The following is a 16950-nucleotide window of genomic DNA, read 5'->3' as shown; positions in this document are numbered from 1 at the left end:
GAAAGACCAGCCATTAGGGATTTACATTAGTTATGTAGTGTTGTACTAACCAGCATAAAGTCATGCTCTGTGACAGAAACAATGCAACCTTTTTTCTTCCTCAAATGGGCCAATTGTCAGCCTTTCCCCACAGCTTTATGAAACATTGATACTACTGCATAAATAATGTAATGGGTTGGGGAAATCTGATATGATGAAGGAATATATTTGTGTTCAATATTTGACAACTACATGCACTGTCGCCAAACAGTATGCAAATATTAGCCGGCAGCAAAATATATTGAAATATGTTTTTACTATAATGTAAAACCTTACATTGCTAGAAAAAGTCTAGCATTCCCCATGATGAAACCTCATTATTATTCAATATCGTAAGCAAGTAGTATATCATAAGTTTATTTTTTGTTGACCTGCTTAATTGGCAGCTCAAGTGTCGTTGCACCGGACACTAGCTCCTTGGTCAGCGACCAATCAAAATGTGTCTTTTAAATTATATTCGACTCTGATTGGCTGTATTTTAGGCCCGCCCGTGACGCACTATATTGACACTATAACAGTTGGTTGTCTTTAGCTAGCAGGAGCAATAGAAACTTGGCGTCCTTTGAAACTACTGCAAACATGGTTATAAAAGCGGTGTGTGTGTTGAAAGGAGCTGGAGAGGCTAGCGGGACTGTCTTCTTCGAGCAGGAGGTAAGCCATGCAAGGTGGTTTTTAAGGGGAAGACGTTTTTATAGATAGTCGAACAAAACGGGATTTGTAAGCACGCGAATGCTAAGCTAGCTAAGTTCTCCATTCAAATGCTGTACATCTGTCTTCTGGAGAGACACTGCTAGCTAGCTACGTTTGACTGAAAATACGTCAAACCTGTTTAGATTTAGCAAACCATCGCTAATTTTGCATCGGTTGTACATGTACATACATACTACGCACGATTATTCAATGCAGACAACATTAGCCTGCGCAATGCATACACGTTAAGGAGGTGCACACAACAACTAACTCTTACTTTAACGTAACGTTTCTTATTTGTAGGCTTGCACGTGTTAACCATGCATGCACAAAGTGAAATTACTAGTTATTTATAACCATCAAACACAAGAGCATGTCATTAAAGTCCACCTTTGAACGTATTAAGGCCTGTGTTGTGTTAATGATCTACAGCGCATGTAACCTTATTAACAATGCCTGTTGCATGAGTCCAACGTTTGCCATTTTAGTTTTTAACACTAATGTCGTTATCTAGCGGAACTACACACGCACACTTCTGTTTGCAGTAGAAGCAAAGTTGCATCGTAAAGCTGTACTATCAATGACACATTTTAAAACTACTAAGAAAACGCTGGTCCTCTGACGTCGATTACATTTTTGCTGAGTCACTGCCAGCCTTCGTTGACAGAGCAGGGCTTGGCCACCATGGTTAGAGTATAAGGGTTGATTAAAGTGATATACCCTAACCCCAAAGACAACGGGAGGGGATTGCACTGACTATAACATTATCTCAAACCATCCTGTGCTTAATCTTACATATTCCGGATGTTATGAGACATAATGACACCAATTGACTGTAAGAAAGAGCTTCTTCTGCAGACATTTTGTTCATTATGTCTCTATCAAAGACTCGTGGACAAGCCAAAATGGACATTCACAGTGAAACAGACATCAGCCTGATAGAAACACATCAACAAAACACTCAATGCAACAACCTAAAGCCTCATGTCCTTCTAGCCTCTTGGCTTTGACAGCATTTGAGGGCTCTTTTGTGTCGTTTGTATTCTCCTGATGCCTCTTGTTCTCCTGCTCTGTTAGAATGATTCAGCCCCTGTGAAGCTGACCGGAGAAATCAAAGGCCTTACTCCTGGTGAGCATGGTTTCCATGTCCATGCTTTTGGAGACAATACAAACGGTGAGCATCTGGTGATTTTATTTATACGTAGGTTTTCTGAAGTTTCGGGTCTTGCCAACTTAATGCAACAACAGGTAAACGACTGTAAATAGTTTACCTACACAAATTAGAAGTGGTTAATGTTTTTTTATTTCCCCCTCGTTCTCTCCGTTTCATCAGGGTGCATCAGTGCAGGCCCTCACTTCAATCCCCACAACAAGACTCATGCCGGTCCTACTGATGAAAATAGGTAATGATTCTTTTTATTCTCCCAGAAAATGAATAATTACTCTGCAAAGCATGATTAAATTATTTTTACTTATCCCTGTCCTATTTATACTAGTGGAAAAGCTTGGCTTTGCAAGCATAGCTTTACGTCTCACTTTTTCACCTTACAAACAAAATTCAAGGGGAGAGAGGAAGACGTGCATAGAAGACCCACTGCCACAATATAAAATCATTATCACTCTGTTATAAAAAATAAAACTAGTGTTGGGGAAAAAAAGAAATCCTGAGCAACTATTTGATCTTGTTTTTAAATGCACAAAGATTATCAACCATAGGTGTAGTTTGTAGCATGCATGAAACAGTCTTCGGTTACAAAAGATATTTAAAGCAAAGACCTTTTGTCAGTTGTTATTTGACTTGTCATAGCAGGAAAGGTAGAGATGAACTGATTTGTCTGAAGGGTCAATATTTTTAATCTTGAACCTACTTTTAAAAAAACCGTTTTTTTAAAGTAATAACATTTTGTGTTTAGGCATGTTGGAGACCTGGGGAATGTGACTGCTGCAGCTGATAATGTTGCAAAGCTCGACATCATGGACAAGATGATCACCCTTGCTGGCCAATACTCTATTATTGGCAGAACCATGGTGGTGAGGAAGAGAGCGTTATGGCACCTTGATTTAATTGTCTAGGCTTTAAATTGTTTATAATGACAACCTCTCTAACTGAGCTTTCTGTCCTGTGATTAGATCCATGAGAAGGCCGACGACCTGGGAAAAGGAGGCAATGATGAGAGTCTAAAGACAGGCAATGCTGGTGGACGTCTGGCCTGTGGAGTCATCGGCATCGCCCAGTAAACACTTTGCCAAAACATGCAGCACTGAAAACTATTTCTCCCATAGCACTTACAAAGACCAACATAGCTACTCGATGTGACAGTCTGACCTTTTCCAATATGATGTGGTATTTTATTGAGCAATCAAGAGAATAGATAAGCCATGCTTAACCATGTCCCATCCTCATGTCAATTGTATGTATGGGTTTATATGTCATAAGTTGTGGTCCCAAAGAATTGGTAACTCACAAGTAATAAAAATATATTTACAAAGTTGGTCGGTTTATCTGGATCATGTGTATTAATTCCTCCAGTTTGAGATGTGTGTGTGTAGATACTTGACTGTCCGTACAACAACTATAAAGTTGACAGTCTGGTTGATTAAAGGTGTAACTATTAATAAAAACATGGGCGAGCCGTTTTAAGTGAGCTAGCCCTGGGCCATGCTATGCTTTCTCAATGGATTGGCTGACCCAGCTGAATTATCGTTGGTGTCATTAGTAGTTACACCTGTTGGTTAGCTTTTGATATAGTTTAGTGATAGGAAAATGTATTCTTGTGGCCTTCATTTGCTTTGTGTAATTTCATTACACACATTTGTTATGTGAATTTACTCTAAAAAAACCAACAACATATTATGCATTATTTAATTGCAGCCCTGTCTTGACCTAACACCATATATTCAGTTCATGTGCTTACAAGGCACTTTTGCAAAACTAAGCTATATATTATATCACTGCCACACACAAGCCTAAAAACATACCCGCAGCATGGTATAACGAAGTACTTGATGTAGCCATGTTTGGTGGACTGTGCACATGTATCTGACGGAAACCTTGAGGCAGGTTTTAGTCGGTGCGACCCACCTCAAAGCTCAGTAAAGTACCCGTTTCTCAGAAGGATTAAATGGGTTTAACACCGGTCTTGACATGTTATACAGAGGGCGGTCTAGAAATATTAAAAACCGGAGGATTACTTGTTTCAGGTAAATCGTGTTAGCTTTTGCACATGTATACATTTTGTTAAACCTACTTAGCTGCTAGCTCTTCACCGTTTTGTGTGTGTGTTGGTTAGCTGCTATTTAAAACTGCCTTTCATTTTGTGTAGTAAATACACCTGGACTAGGCCTGCCTATTCATATGGAACATTGTAACATTAGTGTCCAGTATTTGCACTACTTCCCCAGTGAGTGATAGGTACTTTTTTCAATTACTTGGCTAACACTAGCAAGTAATTGAAAATACACGTAGTTGAATTTCTAGTAAAATTGAATGAACAATGAAAAGCACAATTAATTTTAAAGTGAGGTCCCATGTGCTGACAATGAACGCTTGAAATGCAATGCCTAATTTACAATTCTACAGACACTTCATTAGATTATGGCTGAGTTCACGTGAGGCCGCCGATGATAGATGTCATCATGCTGCGCAGTGGAGAACATGGCGGGGTACAGGTAAGAAACAAATGTTAGAAATGTTGTAAGACACATTTTTCTCAATACAGATCCAACACAAAACTCGGTTATGTACCCTGCACATGTTGGCCTAATGAAACGGTTCCAAAGGCAATCAAATACAAATACGTAAATGGCATGAAATATAAGTAAGTTTTAGTAGATTTTTTAATGATGCATGTTACTGAATCTAGCCCTAGTTTCTGAGGCAGGGAGTTTCTGGGACCTCCTGGTAGCAACAACATTATGAGCTTTTATCTGGACTGTATTATGCTGCATCGTCCTCTAGAGGGCAATGCTAGTTTTGAAAACGTATATTGTAATAACAGGTCTGATGGACCATCACAGAATAAACAGATCACACTCTCTTCTCCATCACGATTAAAGAAACATATTCTTGGGATATTTTGCTAACCATAACCTTGTAGGTGTGTGCCATGTCTACCAGTTGCTGTAGACATTTATTGCTTCTGAAATAGTTTTTTGTCATCACAGCACACCCAGGCGTTACTACTCTGCACTGGAAACTATTATTACTTTTTAATTATTGATTACTGTTGCGCTTACATAAAAACATTACATTTCAGGAACATCTCAGGCTGGCCAGGGCCTCCTGAAATATAAATAACAGTTTGTGATCAGACCTTTTGGCTTGAAATTGGAATCTTGGTCTACATCCATGATATTAAACTGAACAGCTGTGCCTTGCAATGACCAGCACACACACAGTAACACCCCCCCCTCTCCATACAGCTACACATCCCTTCCTACATATTGCCTGCACATGGCATGCAGAAATGACATTCTCTGAAAGATTTGCTTCTGAATGGCGGATGCTCCCATGTGAAGTGACTTGGCACTCTCTGCTCTTTTCCCTGGGGAAATGAGATATTGGACGGCATTCAATGTGTTTAATACCTCAGAGGGCAATACTGATGCAAGCAGCTGAGTTGTGTGCAGTTTAAATTCATATATTACATGTTTAGCTCTGAAAGCGCTCAGAGGAATAATCGCATATGCGTGGAAATCTATTAGCACATAGGATGTGTCTTTCTCTGCTTTCAGTAAATCATCTGCTCTTAATTCAGATTCAAAGGCAGTCAGGCAGCAGTCGGTGCCATTGTTGAATAAAAAACAGTGAACCATAACTTATTGATTTGTAAAATGAACACCAGTAGTTTTTTTCACTGAAAGTCACAGGTGTTATTCATCAGGGTAATTGATGATTTTAAGGGTTATTGCACTATAATGTTAACTAACATTTTACAGAGAAAAACATAGTGTCTTGGTTTGATGTATCGGAATGTATTAGCCTTTATGCATGGAACCGAGTGTTTGCATATATCTTTCCACTGTGCTTGAGGCACCTGTGATTTTATTCCAGGCCTAGAACTTATAGGCTGCCCAAAACTGCAGATACACGGTGAAATAGCTGTATTAGTGTAGACAGATGCAGCCAGCAGAGCGGAAAGACAGACTGACTGTAAAAGCTGGTATAAATAGCCCGGGAGTGAAGGTGATGAATAATAGAGACTTACCGATGATGCTGACAGTGAGGGAGAGAAGCTGTGACAGCAGGAGAGTCCAACACAGCTTGGTATAAAAGCATTGAAAAAAATACAATGAAAAAGACTTAAGACTAGTAATATGTAGCTGATAGAACATCAGGTGAAAAGGTCATCCGTGAATTTAATATCTGACTTTTGAGTATTCAGTATATCCCTATTTAAGTATGTGATAGACACTGTTTAGTAAGATTTATAATTTTGCCCACAACAGAGTCAATTCGCAGGTAAAAAATGTTAAGGTTGAACTAATTCTGGTAGTGCCTCAGTATTTCGTTTTTTTTAATAGAAAACATTTATTCAAGATATTGAGAAGAAGCATTCCCACAGAACCATCTGCCTACCAGCCTTTTACCATCACAGCACACCTTCACATTTAGTTTAACCCTAGAATGAACTAACACAAACAAAACAAGCCATTATGTAAGGCTTGGAGCCAAACTGTCAGTGCATCTCAACAGCAAGCTCTCAGGTGAAAGGTAAAGCTTAAGGTGTATTCCTTTTACCCATTACAATAAAGCAGAGATGAACCAGTCTTGCAGGGTTCAGCCCTATTATTAACTTTGTGTGTGTGCGCATCAGATTAAAAGAAAGGGGAACATGCCCTGCAATTAACTGATATCCAACACCCACATGAACACAGTCACACTTGGAGGTGGCAGGTCTGTCGCTCTGGTGTTCACTGAAAGGTGATTCAGAGGTCAAGGTTCTACTTTTCAAACAAGTTACATAAATGGAGAGAAACACATTTACTAGTTTGTGAGTGTGTGTGTTTTTCTGTCTCTATGTGCCTCTGTTAGTTGTCTACGAGCATATACAGGGCTGTGTTCTATTTTCTCTCCATAGGCATCCAGCTTTGCGCTCTGAAGCACTGCTGACAAGAACCAGTGTGGTCACATTTCTGAAGCAAGCTTCTGTCGCTGCCCCCGAGGGCTTCAACAGTAGATGTATGGAGCACTCCAGCTGAACACTCTGCACAGGCTTTTACTTGTTAAACAGCTGCATGCTATACATAATACGTTCACACCCACTTTCAACCTCTAATGATTTATCTGAGGTGGAATATTCTTCCACTTTTTCCCCTAACAGATGTGTTTGAGGGAAAACTGCTGTCAGATCAGGGTTGGAATTAAATGACAGCCATTAAGCAGGCAGAAGGATTGTTTTTAGTTGTATTAGTAGTGTTTTATTGTTTTTTTCTTCTGATGAAAGATACTCTCAAGAGTGGAAGTGACCCATACTAGGCACTAAAATATGTCTATATTTCCCCCCAATGTCCTGAGAGAGCAATACTGAATTGCCCTTGAAACAATGAATTGATTATAAAAATAGATGTTGATGAAATTAACAACGAATCAACCAATCGTTTCAGGTGTAATTGTGTTAACACAGATTTGTGTGAACACAGGAAACTGTAGACTGAATGATCCTATTGAGGTATTGGTTGGTATTCACTTTCCGGTACACCGTGTACCACTGACTTCGTGGGGATATTTTAGAGACTAGGAGCTATAGGTCAGGGGTGAGATGCCATAAATGGTACCTTTCCTATGAGACATGGTTGGTTGGTAGACAGGCTAATTACAAGACCCCCATGACCTAACCTCTGACCCCTCAGCGGTGTGTCATGTGATCATGAGAATCGACCCCCTGAACACCCTGTTGCTCTTTAAAGGTTACCCATCATGCAAAACGTCTTTTATACATAAATATGTGTCCATGGTGTGTCAGGGAACTCACGCAGCGTCAGAAGATAAAACCCTCTCTTTTTTCCTCCGTACCCAAATCTCTAAAAACGGGGGTACAACGGAGCTGATCCAGATTTGCGTCCAATATGGCATAATATCGGACATGTGGACCCACGGCCCTATCAGAAAGTTGCTATCAGAAACAATGCCCGACTGTTTTGGACGTAATATGGTCGGTGTATACATTAGCATCGCTAACACTCAGAGCCAGTGGTGGACTGCCCATCGGGACGAATCCCGATGGGCCGGTGCCGAAGTGGGCCAGTCGGACGATGTGGGCCGGTCGGCAGTGGCGGTTCTAGACCAATTTGACTGGGGGGGCCACTGGGGGGCCCGTTATTTTCTGAGGGGGGCACAATAAATGCAGGACGAAAAAGAGAACTAGAAAGTATGAAGTAATTGCGCATAAGAAAACAATGCAATACAGTTATTGGTATTTGTTTCAGTACACTTATTTATTTCAGATATATCTTATAGTTAGCTTCAGCTTAAGTTATAGTAAAATGTTTGCACTAACACCATATCATATTTATATAAAAATAAAGGCAATGAACAGTTACATCTCTACTTTACATCTACAATTACACGGATACAATAATTTAACTCACCTTTAATTATCGTGGTAGTCTCTCGAAACGTAGGTTTCAATCAGTCTTTCTTGGATGCAACAGCCTCTGATAATCCAAGATGAAAAGTGTTTGTTTTTCGCGCGCTTCAGCCGGACAGTAAAAGTGAGTGCACCGCTCTAATGGGTCCTGAGTGCACCGCTCGAATGGGTCCGACTAGAATGACGAATAACGTTAGTTCCGCCTATTCCGTCATTCAATAAATCGTGTAAAAAATTATACATTTTTTTCACTTTTAGGGGGGCCACATGGGGGTCAGAGGGCAGTGTTAGGGGGCACTGGCCCCCCCATAGAACCGCCCCTGCCGGTCGGATATGTCACTAGCACCCCCCCCCCGTTGACAATTTACTAGACATATGGGCCGGTCGAGAGTCCGGGGCTGATTTTTAGTCCCAGTCCACCCCTGCTCAGAGCTAACCTGTACTGGAGAGCATGTGTGTGAAGAAGCAGGAAATAAAAAGGAACTCACCTTGTGGTATCGGCAAGAGAGAAAGCCTTTGAGCTCCATACTGTTTTAGAAGTGAAATAGAGGGATATGAGGCATGGCTAGAATGGGTGATCTGTTTGGTATTTTGAGCAAAACACTTCATAGACATGTTTTTTATATATTTTTATATAGCTGAGACCTATGCTATTGCCTAAAAATAGCATGATAGGTGACCTTTAAATTGACATATAATCTCTCTTTTCCGCTGATCATTTTAACCTCTGTTGCATTTTTACTACTTACAATATTTTACACTCTCCATCTCTCAATAGGCGCAGTTTGAGTAAGAAAGTATACAATATTCAAGTGTTTGGATTATGTATTATGTGTGTGAAACCGGTCCAGTATCCTCAGCAGGCTGTAGCAGGGAGCTGGGTGTAGAGATGACTCCGGAGGGATTCAAAGGCCCATTTAACACATTACAACCCCCCCTCTCCTCCATGGTCAAACAGCAGTCTAGGGGTCTGACCTCTGAACTCACTGACCTCCAAACAAGGCATGACCATAACTCTCACTTTTACTCAAAAAAAGTGCCTTTTTTTTCTTGGGTGAGTGACTGCTGCATTATCAACACTGTTTAGAAAGATTGCTGCTTGATAGGAAGGAAGGAAACGGGCGTCATTGAATGTTTTCCATCTGAGGAGCTTGCCCAATGCTGACGTGTGATATTCCAAAGATGCGTCTGTACTAGGGATGCATATCGTTGACTTTTTTACGATACCGATACCGATACCACTGAACGATACCGATACTCAACCGATACATATCGTGATACTTTGAAAATGTATCATCCCACAATTACTCCCATGAAGCGCTTTACGATATAGTTAACATGTCAAATGAATATTCAATTCAATTGTGGGACTTCTTGGACCTTTTAGTACTGAACAAACAATGAAAAATACATAAAAAATATGAAGAAAACCGATTATGGAATATCTTTTATAACACCCGCCATCAGGTGTGCCACGTGAATAGCACATCTTGTCAATGCAAACAGACCGTTATAGCACCGTTATAATTAATGTTAAACCTGAGATTCGACTAGAGAACAAATACATAATAGAATAAAGGTCATGAGATCTCGGCATTGCACAAACAAACAAATCTCATCTTTAAAATCAACATTTGCCTTCACTGGTGAGAGAAAACAAATCCCATTGCAGTTCATTTGTGGGACTTTAACCTTTCTAGTATTGAACAAACAATGAAAAATACATAAAATATGAAGAAAAACGATTATGCAATCTAATCTATAACACCCGCCATCACGGGCCACGGACTCACTTTTAAAATTAAATTAAAATTTTTTTTTTTTTTTAAAGTATCGAAACCGGATCTGATTTCGGTACGGTATACCGTAGCCACCAGTAACCAGTATTTCGGTAATACCGGATACCGGTATGCATCCCTAGTCTGTACTGAACGGTCAATGCTGGTAATATTCTGGATTTTACATTATTCTTTATGTAAACCTTTGGAATAGGCAAATAGTGATCTCTATAATAATCAACTAAACATATAAAAAGATTGAGAATATACAGCCACACTGAGAGACAGTACTTTAGCTAAGATAATCATAATGACAGTTCGTACATGTCAATAGGTGTTGTGTTTACCAGGGTCACGATCTACCTTAGTGTGAATGCTAACTTTTGATTATCGGCACAAAACACAAAGTACAGTTGAGCTTGAATGGCTTTAGTTCTGAAGGTTATTGGTCATAAACCGCAGTAGTTTTAAATCAGAAATTGGACTTGATGGTGGCGCTTGGAGAGAAGTCAGGAGTACTTGAGTCAAAGGATTTATATTTTGGGTTACACTGATGACCAAAACACAATTTCTTTGGCAACCGATACAACCGTATTTCATCCTGGACCAAATGTGGAACAACATTGTTTTGCCCAGAGCCATGCTGTTAAATAATGAACAGATTATGTTTTAGTTGGAGCAATATTAATACGATACAATCATCGTGATTAAGACCTTTGTATGACGAGCTGTGTTTTAAATCACCTGCCTCTCTCCTCTCCCCCTCCTCTTTGTTCCCTAGAGTCTGTTCATGCAGATTTCCCCGGCACACAGGCTCTGGATGCCGGTATGTAAATCTATTCCCCTTACGAATGATATCAAAGCAAATATTTAGGGAGTGACAGAAAGAGGAAGTAGTGAACAAGATTGAAAGAAAAGGAACCAGTTGGCCAAACGTCGTCAGCTTTAATTATTGGGAGGAGTAGGAATTAGGAAAGGGTGTGTCCCAGTCTATAGATACAGTACGTTCTGTTCAGGGAGCCATCTTTGAACCATGAGGACGACTCAATCTTTACTCACACTAACTGATAGCTAGTTTGTTTTTCACATATCTTCTCTGTAAGGTGACCTCTGTATAGGCACACCAAGAGGTTTTCATGCTTTTGTGATTATTTTCTCTCTTGAGAGCTGCTACAGTGCACTGTGCATGTGTGTGTGTGTGTTTGGGAGTTTTCAATTTAAGACTCTCATATGTAAGTGTGAGATGTGCTGCTCAGGTGTGAAGTGTTCTGCGGTTCCCAGCAGAACGAAGACCACTACCATCGTCTCATGTGAGGGAAGGAGGGAAGACTGGGGGAAGGAAGAAAAACAGTGAAAGCGGAAGAGAGGCTCACTAATACTCTTATTCAAATCACAGAGAATATCAATTCTTCATAGTGTATGGCCACACTAACAGGGATCTTCCCCTCAGAGTGTCCTCTCGTTTATATTTTATTTAGCTCTTTTTTGTTCTCCTTGCTGTCCATCACAGATAATGGAGAGAGCCTGGTCCCTGACCCCCACACTCTCTGAGATGAAGGGGGAAATTACCGTGCTAATATGCGCATATTTTGCATACTTTTGAATCAACCAGCCTAAAATTATACAGCTCACTCCGTATTTTGCTAAATGATTCATCTACTTGTGGAAAGATTTTGGAAAGTAATCTGAACTCTATACAGAAGACACGAGTTACACCTACTCAAAAATGTATTTCGCATTGTCCCTGAACACAAATGGACATGTTCAAAACCGAAAGGTGTTCTTACTGATCAACATGAAACGCAAAAACAATCAGCACACCCTCACTGAATTAAAGCTATTGATCTCCTTTAATTTTATGAATTGATAAGTGGAACAATCTTTGGATTCATATTTCCTCCCCTTTTCCAGTTCTGTACCCGAAAGGTACCCTGACGATAAATAGTGACCAATCAGAGCAAGTCCCCTTAATCTCTACTGCAGGGCCATTCAATTGGTGGCCCGCGGGACAAATCCGGCCCCGGGGTGATATTTACTGGCCCTTTGAGTATAATGTTAAAAAGTAATCTACTTTTTATTTTTATATGTATTTTTTTTAATATATTTTTTAAAATATTTGTTTTGTGCCAGAGTGCCTTTATTCCAGAGAGGGTGTTACATTGAGAGATAGGGGGGAAGACATTGCCTGAAAACTTCGGCGGGCTCGGGTTTCGAACCCACCTACTAGCTACTTATAATTTCACCTAAATTCAATCAAATGAAATGGTGTTGATGGTTAAATTAGCTTCACATGTAAGCCTACTGAGTTCTGAACATGCCATTTAGATCTATAAAGGCCTTGGGGCTATGTTGTTTGATTTAATTAAACACAATATATGCACTCCACTATGCTGTTGTAGTATTTACTGTATCTAAAGCACTTAATATGATTGCTCATATTTCAAGCCATCTTTTTCCCGCCCCCTTGCTTTGGATCATTTTCATCAACCGGCCCCATTCCAAACTAGTTGAATAGCCCTGGTGTACTGTGTGCGCAGAATCAAAGTTTTAGTTTCAGTTTTGTTACGTTTGCACACCATACTACGGTAATGTGTAATTATCTTTAATACGACTGGATACTGTATTTATGTTTCCTGCTAAGCCAGCTCTTTGTTCTCCGCCAGATGTTGGTGGCCATTCCTCACAGCTTGTCAGGTGTGTGTGTGTGTGTGTGTGTGTGTGAGAACATGTGCTCCTATTACCGGTGTTTAAAGTTATCATATTAATTACTTGCGATGCCCTCAGTTATGTTAACTCCTGGACAGAAATTAACCTGTTTTAATTAGAGTGGTGTTGCCAGAGGAGGTGATACATTAACACCTGCAATTATAGAGAGAGGATTAAAGTGAGAGGGATTACTCTGCCACCACAGTTTCAATTGGTTGTTAACCCCTACTGGCACAGCTCATAGTGCTAACAGTTTGATTTTAAATATTGACTGTCACATGTAGGATCTGTGACTAAGCACACAGACACACATATTTTATTCTAAGTAGTTGTTAAATATATTTGACTTGTTTTACCTTAACTCTTGTTGACTGTGTATTTGACTAGATAAATGACTGTGCTGTCACCTGTGAGGTTTTCTCTCTTCCTGGCATGAACACATGTTGACAGTAGTTTGACAGAAAGTTTATATGTTTGTGAATCCAGTTTTTTTGTAACTGTTGTAGTTCATTACAGTTCAAATACTTTTGTTTATGGGATCTCTTTGTTTTTAATAAATTTCTCGCCAATACTGTTTTTCAAAGTCAAACATCGTCATCCTGTTGGCTTCAACTTCTGTTGAAAGAGTGTTCAGTTTACACACTGAGGGCATGAGAAGGTGGATTAAAGGTAAATTGATTGATACATTTTATTTCGAACAAGTAAAATAAATAATTACAAAACAACATTTTTTTTGCAGTGCATAGTCATGTAAGAGAAATCAAAACAAAAAATAACATTTACAACAACAACAACAGCATTAGCAACATAAACAGTCCCACATCTAGTGTTCGAAAAGGAGTGAGAAGAAGTCTAATGTATTTAATCTCACCCCCTTGTCCCTAAATGATTTATTTATAATCTATAATCTGCAATAATTATCATTATTATTAATTATTATTGTTATTATTATTATTATTAATCTGCTTTACCTGTTGATTGACATATATACATATACACATGTACATACACACATACATACATACACACACACACACACACACACACACACACACACACACACACACACACACACACACACACACACACACACACACACACACACATATACATATATGCACATATACACACCTACATACTCACACATATACACATATACACATACACTTTCCCCATCCCTGTACCTCGAGAAAATAATTTCTTTGTATTTCCTCTTGAACTGGTTAATGACAAATGAAAAGCTGATCGTGTGTAGCACTAGTAATTCTAGATGAAGAGATCCCTTTTAAAATCCCTCACTTAAAACAACAATTGTATAGGCAGGGCTTTGGTGATCATTGAAACATTTGCTAAGGATTATAAGAGGGTAACGTTTGGTCAGTGGTGCCTTAGGACACTGGTGCTTGCATGTGGCTTTTTTCTACCACTTATTGACATGCTTTATAAGGAATACTGCGCCCCAGCCTGAAGCAGAAGCCCTCACGCAAGTAAGGTTGACGTGGTCATCAACAACGCCCTCAGGATTATAACTGGATGCTTGAAGCCTACCCCTGTGTCCCTCTTGCCAGTCCTCGCGGGAATAGCTCCGGGCGGCCTCCGACGGGAGGCTGCCACCCTCGCACATCCTGCATAACACGACAACAAGAGCAGCGCCTCTAAGTAGGCTCAAGTCCCGCCTCCCCTTCAACAAGGCAGCACAAGAGATTCTCAATTCCACCTCTGAGGACCTCTCCAGAGATGCATGGTTGGCGGCTGCTTGGAGGCAGGAGTGGGAGCTAGCCGGGCCCTCCCGTATCCATCGCTACATCTGGGACCCAGGAGATGGCGCCATAGGAGGAGACGACCTACCACGCCGGCAATGGACCAGACTAAACCGTCTACGAACTGGGGTCGGTCGCTTCAAAACATCAATGAAGAAGTGGGGCCTGGCAGACAGTGCTGCATGCGAGTGCGGTGACCCTGAACAGACTGCCGAACATATAATAACCACCTGCCCTTTATATAGACCACCCTCGGAAGCCAGCCTCTTCGACTTAGGACCAGAGATGCGGGCATGGCTACACGACACCGAGTTGAACCTCTGACATTACACGAAAGAAGAAGAAGAAGAAGAAGAAGAAGAAGAAGAAGAAGAAGAAGAAGAAGAAGAAGAAGAAGAAGAAGAAGAAGAAGAAGAAGAAGAAGAAGAAGAAGAAGAAGAACCAATAGCTGCTCATTAACTGTGACCATGAAGCCAGTTTCATGCTTCAGTTCACATGTCAATTAATCAGTTAAAAACAAGAATAAGGGAAGAGGATACCAGGAGGGGCCGTTTGTGAGTAATACAGGAAACAAGAACCAGTACCTAAAGAGGAATAAACAGTTTTGGTTTAATGAGATGAGGAACCGCGTTGTTCTGCTTCACCTCACCCGCCAAAAGGTCAAATCTATTCTCCCTTTATGACCCAGTGCTATGGATATCTGTGTGTGTGTTGTACGGACATCCTCTGTATTTATGATGGTGCATAATTGAGACACCATCCCTTTTGATCCACTAACTGAAGATCTATTCACTAATCCACTAGTTCAATACCGGTCCGGATGGATTGTTCAAAAGCCATAATCATTACAGAAAAAGCTATTTAGCTAATGCAAAATATTATGATCACTTGTGTCACGTCAATAATAATGATGGTAGCACGTAATGACACAATAAATGATTACATTAAACATGTAATTGAAAACACAATCAACAATTGAATGAAATTAGAGTTTTAGAAAACCAATAAAGTTCAGAAAATATTTACAATTATTGCACAATATGTGTTTTATGTCAAGATGAGTAAACAAAAACATTATTATAAGATTTGGGATTAGTACTTTCAAGTAAGTAGGTAAATAGTGCAAGCCATATTTTTTGTATAAAGGATGGCATCTCCAGGAAGAAGTAGGGGACACTATTGTCTGTTTATGTAAAATGGTCCTGAGGCTTTGTGGGGTTCACTGAACTCAAACCCTTCACCAGCTTGGCAGCATCTCACAGTCTCACCAACATCCCCTCCTCTCTGCCTCCTGTTGTCGGCCTCTCTCCGGCTTGTTTGTGCTTCTAAGTATCGGAGCCTACTTGCGAACACAGTATCAAGCCATCAAAGCACTGATGGGTAAGAGTCTGCCACAGAGACAGGAGAACAGCAAAACACTCCGTCTTGTTTTGGTTTAGTTGTTTTTCAGCAGAGCAGCTTTGTCCTTGGATCTGCTGATGTAGAAAGCCTCTGAGACGGAGGGTGCAGCGGGGTGTCAGGTGAGGACACCGCTGCATAACATCCTCCACTGCTGCAGTCTGAACCATTTAACAAGGCTGGGTTTTGGTTGTATTTCAGTGTAGTCAACAGACATGTTCTTATATCTTATAATTCTCAACAGAAGGATCTAAAGAATTGGATATGTATTTTTCAGTTAAAGAAATTGTATAAATTAAGAAAAATGGGACTATATGAAGCAGAATGTGAATAAGTCGTACTCTGGTCCTGCATTGGTAAATATTGTTGATGTCTTTGATGTGATGTCTGTTCGTTATTTGCAGGTCCCATTGTTGTTATTATTATTATTATTATTATTATTATTATTATTATTATTATTATTATTATTATTATTATTATGCGCCACTTTCCACCTTCTCCACTTTCCACCTTCTCCACTTTCCACCTTCTCCACTTTCCACCTTCTCCACTTTCCACCTTCTCCACTTTCCACCTTCTCAAATGATGGTGTTGCACTTTTCTTTTTCCTTATACATTAGATGTTTTGGTGTTTTTTTTTCTTTCCGTTAACTGTCAAGTGGGAAGTAAGTATTTTTTAAAAATATTTTTGTGTTTCACTTTTTATCCTAAAATGTTTGGCTATGAATAAGAAATATGAATTTTTGTTTTTGAAAGGCGCAGGTAATATAAGATGTTTTTCTTCTTCCTGCTCCTTTTCGGCCAATGGTATGTTTTCAGAGACATGTTTTGTTAACAATTATTATACATTAAGTTTTGCATACCATGAACAAATACAAATAAAATGAAATGAAAGGTATGGTCGAAAACGTAACTGAATTTAAATTGACTGTGCAAAGTTATTAGCTCATGCATTTTGATTTTGGTATTTTCACCGCATTCTTTTTTAAA

General features: G+C 39.8%; 1 protein-coding gene across 1 annotated transcript; it reads left to right on the top strand.

The window, feature by feature from the left end:
* Positions 1-549: 549 nt before the first annotated feature.
* sod1 (superoxide dismutase 1, soluble) lies at positions 550-3222 on the top strand. The gene is made up of 5 exons (XM_034202045.1): positions 550-690; positions 1807-1903; positions 2063-2132; positions 2643-2760; positions 2860-3222. Exons 1-5 carry the CDS (start codon positions 619-621, stop codon positions 2965-2967), a joined length of 465 nt encoding a protein of 154 aa, XP_034057936.1. The 5' UTR covers positions 550-618; the 3' UTR covers positions 2968-3222.
* The last annotated feature ends 13728 nt before the right edge of the window (positions 3223-16950 follow it).

This window comes from Gymnodraco acuticeps, unplaced genomic scaffold (genome assembly GCF_902827175.1).
Source record: "Gymnodraco acuticeps unplaced genomic scaffold, fGymAcu1.1, whole genome shotgun sequence".
Taxonomy (NCBI): Eukaryota; Metazoa; Chordata; class Actinopteri; order Perciformes; family Bathydraconidae; genus Gymnodraco; species Gymnodraco acuticeps.
The sequence above is the reverse complement of the archived record's forward strand: the minus strand, read 5'-3'. Positions and strand labels throughout refer to the sequence as shown.

Bases quoted from the DNA above. Each gene is read 5' to 3' on its own strand.
- sod1 (XM_034202045.1), top strand. From the start codon at position 619: ATGGTTATAAAAGCGGTGTGTGTGTTGAAAGGAGCTGGAGAGGCTAGC. The intron at 691-1,806 runs GTAAGCCATGCA...CTGCTCTGTTAG, and splicing joins CTGTCTTCTTCGAGCAGGAG to AATGATTCAGCCCCTGTGAA. The intron at 1,904-2,062 runs GTGAGCATCTGG...CCGTTTCATCAG, and splicing joins TTTTGGAGACAATACAAACG to GGTGCATCAGTGCAGGCCCT.